The 9603-nt window shown below is 31.7% G+C and overlaps 1 protein-coding gene across 7 annotated transcripts in view; it reads right to left on the bottom strand.

The window, feature by feature from the left end:
• Positions 1–437: 437 nt before the first annotated feature.
• The window catches only part of LOC139515255 (protein starmaker-like), a 107735-nt gene continuing 98569 nt past the window's right edge, over positions 438–9603 (bottom strand). For all 7 annotated transcript variants that reach the window (XM_071304834.1, XM_071304850.1, XM_071304842.1 and 4 more), the window contains 3 exons: positions 7441–7570; positions 6424–6955; positions 438–1578 (listed from right to left, as the gene is read on the bottom strand). In XM_071304834.1, coding sequence (XP_071160935.1) covers positions 589–1578; positions 6424–6955; positions 7441–7570 — 1652 coding nt within the window. In that variant the 3' untranslated portion in view covers positions 438–588. The remainder of the gene's footprint in view (positions 1579–6423; positions 6956–7440; positions 7571–9603) is intronic.

Raw genomic sequence — 9603 nt, 5'->3', positions numbered from 1 at the left:
GCCGACGGACGACTGACGCCGGACGCAAAGTGATGGGAAAAGATCACTTGGCCCTTCGGGCCAGGTGAGCTAAAAAAGTACATAATTTGAAAAGTAGGGTCAACTTAAGCTCAGAAGTTTGTTTCAAGAGAGTAAAACAGTGTGCTAAATAAATATATTCAATAATTCATCATTATCTAAATAGTGTGCAAACTTTGTGAAGTTCAGTAGTCGAGTGCTAATTTTTCAGATGTATTGAGCCACAGAGGCAATAACCAAACTTCATTTTCAGATATCCAGCTGGGTGGTAAAATAAATGTAGCTTAACATCATTTACTGGCATCAAATAATTTATGGTTTTCCATTTCAAATTATGTGCAATCCTTGCAAACATTGTTTTAATTAGGTTTTACAGTCATCTGTGGTCAACAATGGTTTAGCCTGTATCAATAACTCAATTCAAACAAAAAATATTTATTCAAAATTCAACAATTAATGAGCTAAAATATCATGTCTTTCTAACATTCTCAAATTATCCACTGTTCTTATGAATGAAAAAAACGATTAAATGACAGGCAGATTTAATTGTTCTCCATATTTTTATAGTCTTTATAATTTGGCTTGTTTTTCTAGTTGTTTTTCCTTTTTCTCATGAGCAGCAAGCATAGCCTTGATGGCTCTAGCTCTCATTTCCAGCTCTAATAATTCCATCTGGTTCTTTGTCAATGCTGGAGCTAAAGTTTCGTCACTTTTTCGTGGCAGTTCAGTTTTAGATGTTTTTGCTTTAGATGACAATGATTTTGATGATGAAGGTATGGCTTGATCTAATGTTGTTTCTGAAGATGTCTTTGAACTATTTCCTACTGATGATTGTTTTATTAAAATTGTCTTGGATGATAATGTACTTGATGATGGTTGTCTTGCTGAAGAGGGAGCACCTGTTACATTTGGGACAGGTCTTGTTGACAACTCTGAAGGTGAGATCTTTGATGTTGATGTAACTTGACTTCCTAACCTGTCCATTACAGATTTTATAGGACGGGTACCAGAATGAGTTGAGGACACTGATAGAATTTTACTTGATCCAGTCTTTGAAATTCCTCTCCCCTTACTTGTACCATCCTCAAGTGTTTTTGATAATACAACTGATCGAGATTGACTTATCTCCCTTGTCCCACTCAATTCTACTTTTCTTGTATCAGGCCTTTCTGATTGGTCATCCGGTCTTTTTTCAGATTTATGCTGAACATAGGAAGTGGCCAATGGCTCTGTAGGTGTGGCTACAACAGCTTCCTTATCATTACTTTCCCCTAAATTTTTAGGAATATTTTGAATTTTGTTTTCCTTTTCATTGGAAGGCTTATCCAGTACAGATTCATTTTCATTACCCAAACAAATGACATCTCCATCCTTATGTTCTCTAACCACACTATCTTTATCCTCTGCAATATCTTTTTTTTGTTCAGAAGATTGGTCTTTAAACTTGACGTAATCAACCTCCATATTTGACGACTTTTCTGTTTGAATATCTTTATCTATATCCATTTCTGATGTAACAATTTTATTGTGTTTTAATGCTGAAACCATCTGTTCTGAATTCTAAAACAGACACAAAATATATTTAAGAAAGCTGATAATTTCAAACTTGTTTAAAATGCTAACAACAGAGGTTTAATAGTCATAAAAAATTTGTGAGATACTTAGGCTGGGAAATAAACCAATCAAAATGCTGGATTTGGTGTTTCAAACACACATTTCATATCCCTATCCACTAAAGATAATTTATGTAAATGCCTGTTAAGGGAGTTCGCTTCTCAGTTTCAAAGTAATTAACTTTTCAAAACACTAGTTTATATAGATAGAGGATTAATAAAGGAATCCAAAGAGCAAAAAAAATATATAGGTCACCGTGCTTGTTTTGGAGGTATTAGCCATTGAAATTTTGGCAGGAAAATATTCTCTCTGGACTTTTCATAGCTTCATCATTGACAAGTTGAAGTTCTGAAAAACTGTTAAAGAGTAATTCAAATTTTATAAGACTTTTACAGATGGCTTATCATTATACATGTAAAAGATTTACAAAAAGAAAAATGGGGGTCACCGGTCAAATTTTTTCAAGGCATTCAAATGGATAAAACCAGAGGATTCCGAAAATCTGACAAAATAAATCTAAAACATGACAAGCCAGCTTCCTTAATACATGATGAATAACCAACAAAAAAAATATACAAAAAAAAAAGAAAAAATCATATCCCTAGTACTGATTAAAGTTGTATGACAGAAAGTCAAGATTTGATACCTGAACTCAAACCTTCATATGTCTAGCATTTTTTTGTTTTATTTGGTTGTTGTAGCATTGACATTACCTCAATCTCTTGTTTACCCAAATTTAGTATAACATCTAGCTGGCTGATTTCAAGGATGGAATGATAGTTGGGTATTTTAATAAAATTTAACACTAGAAATTTTGTATGTTCTGTCAATCAGAAGTCTGAGTACTTGGAAACTTCCATATGAGGTTATAGAAATTCTTTTTGCCTTTATATATTTTTTAATAATATACAGAGAAGTGAAAAGTGTTAATTTCATGAAAGAAAACACCAAGGTGATAACACCACCATTGTTTGCTTTTTTTATCATTCATAATATAATAAGGCATATGAGGTTTGAACAGTTCATCTTAATTAACTACATTTTAAACCACTTAGCTTTGCCAACTTCATTCTCTAAAAAAAAAATGCAGCTAAGAGTTATCTTTCTTTATCAAGAAAATGTCTTTTTCAACAACCCTTGTTTTTAATTTCTTTCGTCACTAAAAATTCATTTCACCTGTTCGTGTTAGAACATGTAGCATATATTTCTGCAGAAAGTAAAAGCAGTAAAATATTTCTCTATTCTGAAGAACTTTTAATGACACTTTGCTACATTTCTATGCATTAAGTGTTGTTTTTTTTCAAATATGAAATTATTTATGAAGCATAAATCAAATAAGTGCTCTATCTTGTATAGGTGTGTCTGAAAACAAAAAAGTGAAGAGCTTAGTTTAAGTATACTTTAAAGATTTTAACTGCTGAAATGGCTATTTGAATAAGTATATGGAAAATGAATCATGCATTTGTAATTTGAACTGGGGCTATCTTAAAGATTTACTATCATCTAAAAGGATTTTTATTCTTAATGGCAAAAACAAAAAGACATAAAACAATCCTGGATTAACAAAAAGTCAATTCCCTACAGAAAAAAAATGGACGGTTATTACCCGCTGACCTCGTAAATTTTTCACTTCACAATATTGATTAAAACAAAAATGTGAAATTGGTCAGTGAGAAAAACAAGCATTCTTAACCAAGGAATATTGATTTGTTTTAATAAGATCAGAAGACCAGTGGCTATCCATATTGATTAAATGTTAACTTCAATTTTTATTGCCAAAGAACTGCAATAAATCTAAAGCCTTGTCCAGTCTGCTGTAAATTTCTACTGCCCGTTTAAATTGATTTATACCGAATTATTGTGCAGGGGTTTGTTATATAGAATTCTACAAACAATCTCCGGACCTATACTTGTTATTAGATTTGGCTGAAATAGTTCTTTTTTTATTTGTTACTTCCTAATCAAGCTTGATGAAAATAAAAGATTTCTCTTTCTTTTAACAAAACATGAGGTCAGTCCGTGGACAGTCAATCATTTAGACTTCTCAGGGTTTGGAATAACAAAGCAAATGCTTATTGGAAAAACTTATTCATCTCAGCAATTCTGAAATAGACTTACTGTATAATCTAAACTTAAGCCTTTTCCTAACAGACATCACTATAAACTTTTTGATAGAAAAAAATAAACTGATATCTCTAATTTGTATCCAAACCAAATTGACCTTTACAAAACTATTTCTAGGCAATTTTATTTTCATGACTTGTTCTCTTCTTTATACAGCAAATTTTTACAGAACTGTTCCTCAAAATTGAATTCAGTTTGTTTTTTACAATGTTAAACTAAATAAATAGGCTTAAAATTGAAACTTATTGTGACTGTTTAAAGAAAAGATTAAGAACACTTGGAGCATGCTCCCAGTCACAATGAACATTCTTAGATACAGTATTACTGAGATGTCTTTTCTCAGTTTTTTTTTTGTGTTGTTGCCATGCTGTCCTTCTACCATTTTGATTAACAACATACAGGATTGGAACATAACTTCTGATACTCTTTATGACATTTTTAAGTCAATATTTTTGAAAATTTTACCTCCCCTAGAAAAATGTACAACTAAACACCAAATATCATTGACCTTCCACTAGAAGTTCAAATAAGTCAGGTATTTTTTTATTCCTTGTAATGCTTTGTTGTAGCAACAGAGGCAGGATTAAGGCAATCTGTTTCTGACCTTTATCAAGATTTGACGTACATTTTTTTGTATTTCATGAACATTTTACTGTATGTATTGTCCTTTTAGTTTTGTCAAACATATTCCATTATTTTTTTCAATAAAAAAAAACCAATTCAACACTTCAGTCTAAATAGTGAAGTTTTAATGATTTTATTAAATCTGATCATTGAAACAATGAAAGTGTTGTCTCCCTTTGGTCAACTTTTTTTTAAAAGATTTCATTCTATGTGGTCAGTTGACATATTCCTTTGTCTTATTTTTATGGTCAGGGAAAAATGGAAATGACTAGAAAAAAATGTCAATATTCTAAGTGGCTTACAATTTCACTTTATCAAATTAATCTGTAGTAAATCCTCAAATCCTTCCTAATTAATTACGCTACTCTAATGCATGGTCATCCTCAATGGTTGAAATTGAAGTATAGCGTATTGATTAAGTTATTGTGTATCAAAACTGGACATAGATCTTACTGAGCTATTGATTTTTTAATTTTATAACAAATACAGGCTTAAGAGTTTTTACCAAATTCTGTGTCTGCACGACAAAATAAAACCATGACAGCTATTCATCATCTTTGAAATTATTCCATAAGATTAGAAATCTCTTTGACACCTAAGTTCTCGATTTATAAAGATAATTGATTGCAAAAGAAAATCCCACTTTATGTAAACAAAATTTTTACACCACTGTCCCTCGACAATACTTCTCTTTGTAACTTTTCATTTCTTTCAAATAGATTCAAAAGCTGGAGCACCAGATAAAGTGGAAAAATTAATCAAATTTGAACTTTTTTCAACACTTTGAAAATTAAAGCAATCGGGTCAAAAAATCTCATATTTTATTCAGTTCAGAATAGACCATCATTAATCTGCTTTTCAAAATGATAAAAAAAAATATTACATTTTCCATTTCAAAACCATTTGTCAATTTTCAAAAATCAGGTGAAGTTAAAATACAAAAGAAAGTCGAAACCTTTGGGAAGTTTCCATGGATTCATAAATCAAATGGATCGAATTTATCTTAAACTCATGATTTTTCTCTCCTTGAAATTGTAATTTTACATCGAGTACAAGTTATATCTCATTTAAAACATACATTATTTTATCATCTTTCAAAACTTTGTAAAACTACGCCAGATTAAAATTTTCTTTTACACACAGGATATTTCCTGTCAGAGAGAATTAGATAGAAAATTTTCCCGTAAATTTAGATTAATTACTACTATAATGGGGGAAAGTAACGTGTTTATTGAAGAGAGTGTTTTTATTATACAATGATTAAATTGAAACTATTGAGCTGTTTTAAATATTGGATTATAAACTCTAATCAAGTAATTAGGACTCTTCAACAGTATTTTTCATCAGAATTATTATAAGGAGAGGCTCCAAGAGGTCTTTATTGGTCAAGCTACAACCACTTTATAAGAACTCCATTGTTTTCGATGGACAACACTTTACCTTACTTGCGGAAAAGATGCGAGAGAAGTGATGCACATGGTTGTATTTTTAGCAATCTTCTGAAGTATTTCAGTTGTCTCCCCTCTTCTTCCTGAATTCTCAAGTGTTTAATAGTCCTCCAATGTTTTATACCTTTTTTAATTTTTTTTCTTTTCAAAATTGCCAAACAATCTAGCAACTAACCAGTTCTTAACTAAGAACATAGAAATGAAGAACATTAATTGGACCAGAAAGCTATGATATTTTACAAAACAAATATTCTATTTGAAATCAGTGCATATTGGTGAAGGTGAATGCCCTAGAATTCCTCAATACTCTTTACCAGGAACTCTTTCTAAATATTACAAACATACGGTACTAATTTACTACCCTGGAGGACATAGGCATATAGGACTACTAGAATAAAACTCCTTACTTAAATATTAAAAGGTCTTTGAGATCAGACCTAGAAATGTGTAACTCCAAATCCCTCCCACCCCAAATTTTGTTGTTGAATTTAATATTTTTTAAAAAGTTAACACTAAAATGCATGCATTCTGTGACACTCATTGCAGACATGACACCCATGTCCTATTCTACTTATCAGACTGACTTTATTTTTACCTCTTCATTTATCTCCCCTTTCTCAACAGCTGTATTGACTAATGATTTATCCTCCTTTTCCTGCCATACATTTTGACTTTCATCCTTAGCATCATTTCCCATCTCCATGTCTTGATTTGTATCCCTTAAAACATCTACTGACTTAGTCTTACAATCGTTGTTTACATTATTATCATTATTTGACTCATTGTCTACTGGAATTTGATCTTTGTCTCTGACTCTGCAGTCCTCTTTATGGTCTCCTTTTTTCTCTATTTCTTTTGTATTCTTTTCATTAAGAATACTTTCCCTTTTGTCTATATTCTCCTGTTCTCTTCCCTTTTGATCTTTATTTTTTTTGTCAATGTTTAACGGATCATCAGCCTTTTTGTAGGTTTCTTCTTTATCTTCACCACTTTCATCAGAAGTTATCTCCCCTTCTGTTTCTGAATTAACTTCTCGTTCAGTTTTACATTTCTCAGGAGTAAAATCTTCATCTTCATCAGAAACAGTCTCACCATCTTCCAAGTCCTCATTCATTTCTTCTATTACACTGAATTGAAATATAAAAATATTAGACCAATTGCAAGTATGAATCAACAATTTATATCTGTGCATACAAGTTCTAAACAATGATCTATCCAATAAGACAGGTTTGAAAAATGGTCATTTCAAACTTCATAAAGGGGGGTGTTTAACATTGAAATACCTGCTTCGTTTGATTTCATCCCATGAAGTTAATTGAGCTATAATTTGAAAACTTCGCAGATCCAACTGTATCTACTATAATCATAGCCGGTAATAGGGTATGCAGTTTATGGTATGGGTTTTTCTCATTGTTGAAGGCTGTATGGTTGTCTATAATTGCTAACATCAACTTCACTTGAACTTTGGTGGATTGTTGTCTCAATGTCTCACATACCACATCTCCTTATTTTTATATAGGGCTTTGCATTCAAATATTTTCTATTTTTTAATATTAATTTACATTAAAGTATAGAGACTCCATATTGACCATAAAAGAAGATAAACATATACCTCACAGATCTTTCACTCTTTTTGTCTTCCTCTCCTTCACTTTCTCTGTCAACATCGCTATCACTTTCCTTCTCTTCTCCACTTTCTTTGTCTAGGTCATAGGTTAGGTCTTCATCTATTTCTAGGGGAGCTGAAAATGTAGTTCACAAGTTTAAACACAAGCAGAAAAAGATGGTTATATCACATACCTTTTCATATAAATATGTTTTCTATTGAATAGTGGGGGAGAGGATGTAGACAGGGGTCAAAACTTTGTTTAAAGTGATACAACATACAGTTCCCTATTTTAACACAGATGCAATTGGTGATATCTTTACTGATACAATGCACAATCCCCTAATCTTAAATAGGATATAATTTGGGATATTTTAACTGATACAATAAATAGTCCCCTTATGATAACAAGAATATAATTGATAATATTTAACTGATACAATAAATAGTCCCCTTTTGTTAACTAAGATGTAATTGGGGATATCTTAACTTATACAATGTACAGTCTCCTTATATTAACTAGGATGTAATTGGTGATATTTTAACTGATACAATGTACAGTCCCCTTGTGTTATCTAGGATGTAATTGGGGATATGTCATATGATAACAATAAACAGTCCCTTAATGTTAACAAGGATGTCATTGGTGGTATCTGAATTGATACAACGTACAGTCCCCTAATGTTAACTAGGCTGTAATTGGTGGTATTTCAACTGATACAATGTACAGTCCCCTTATGTTATCTAGGATGTAATTAGTGATATTTCAACTGATACAATGAACAGTCCCCTAATGTTAACTAGGCTGTAATTGGTGGTATTTCAATTGATACAATATACAGTTCCCTTATGTTTACTAGAATGTAATTGGTGATATTTTAACTACAATGTACAGTCCCCTAATAATAACTAGGCTGTAATTGGTGATATTTTAACTGATACAATAGGATGTAATTGGTGATATTTTAACTGATACAATAGGATGTAATTAGTGATATTTTAACTGATACAATAGGATGTAATTGGTGATATTTTAACTGATACAATAGGATGTAATTGGTGAAATTTTAACTGATTCAATAGGATGTAATTGGTGATATTTTAACTGATACAATAGGATGTAATTAGTGATATTTTAACTGATACAATAGGATGTAATTAGTGATATTTTAACTGATACAATAGGATGTAATTAGTGATATTTTAACTGATACAACTAGATATCATTGAGATGGGAGCCATCTCTGTGGGCCCCGCTGTCAATAACGTGGGGTAAATAAGTTGTATGGATAATCTGATATGAAGCATTATTTGAAGTTATTACATAGTCTCATGTGTGATTTTGATCTAAGATTTTAAGTTAAAACTGATAAATATTCTCATCTTACTTTCATAGTATAATAGTGATATGACTGCATGATGTGAACTCATTGTTTACTACTCTAAGGTGACTTCTGGATATATGGATTGATGTTTGAACAATATGTTTAAAGGTGCTGCCCAATTGATATTTGTCACATATTTTTAGAATTATGCCTTCAATATATTATGACCCACCAAGTATAAAGTATGAAATATTAATGGTTCTCGAGAGGTAGAGCGGACACAATTTGTTAAGAACAACGAACGGATGGACAGACCGACAGACTGATCTTAGACCTAGGATGCATACATTATGACACATTCTCTTGTGTTGGTTAATATATATGTTAAGTTGAAAATGTTTGTCAGGTATAAAGTATGAAATAATAACAGCTGTCCTCTCAAAATATAATGTGGATCAAATTTGTTAGCGATGGACAGACCAACAGACAGACAGACCTTTGACCTAGGAAGTGGTACATACATCATGACACACCCTCTGGTGTTGGTTAAAATGGATGTCAAGTATAATATTTGAAATCATAACGGTTCTCAAGATATAGAGCGGACACAATCTTCACCACAGGACACAGGGTTGTCAACTGAAACCAAAGTTTTTTTGACGTTGACCTTTGACCTAGGAAGTTGTACATACATCATGACACGCCCTCTGGTGGTGGTTAAAATGTATGACAAGTATATACTTTGAAATCATAACGATTATCTAGATATGGAGCGGACACGATCTTCACCACAGGACACAGGATTGTCAACTCGAAACCAAAGTTTTTGACCTTGACCTTTGAC

The sequence above is a fragment of the Mytilus edulis genome, chromosome 1, assembly GCF_963676685.1.
Source record: "Mytilus edulis chromosome 1, xbMytEdul2.2, whole genome shotgun sequence".
Taxonomy (NCBI): domain Eukaryota; kingdom Metazoa; phylum Mollusca; class Bivalvia; order Mytilida; family Mytilidae; genus Mytilus; species Mytilus edulis.
This window is presented reverse-complemented; position numbering and strand designations above follow the sequence as displayed.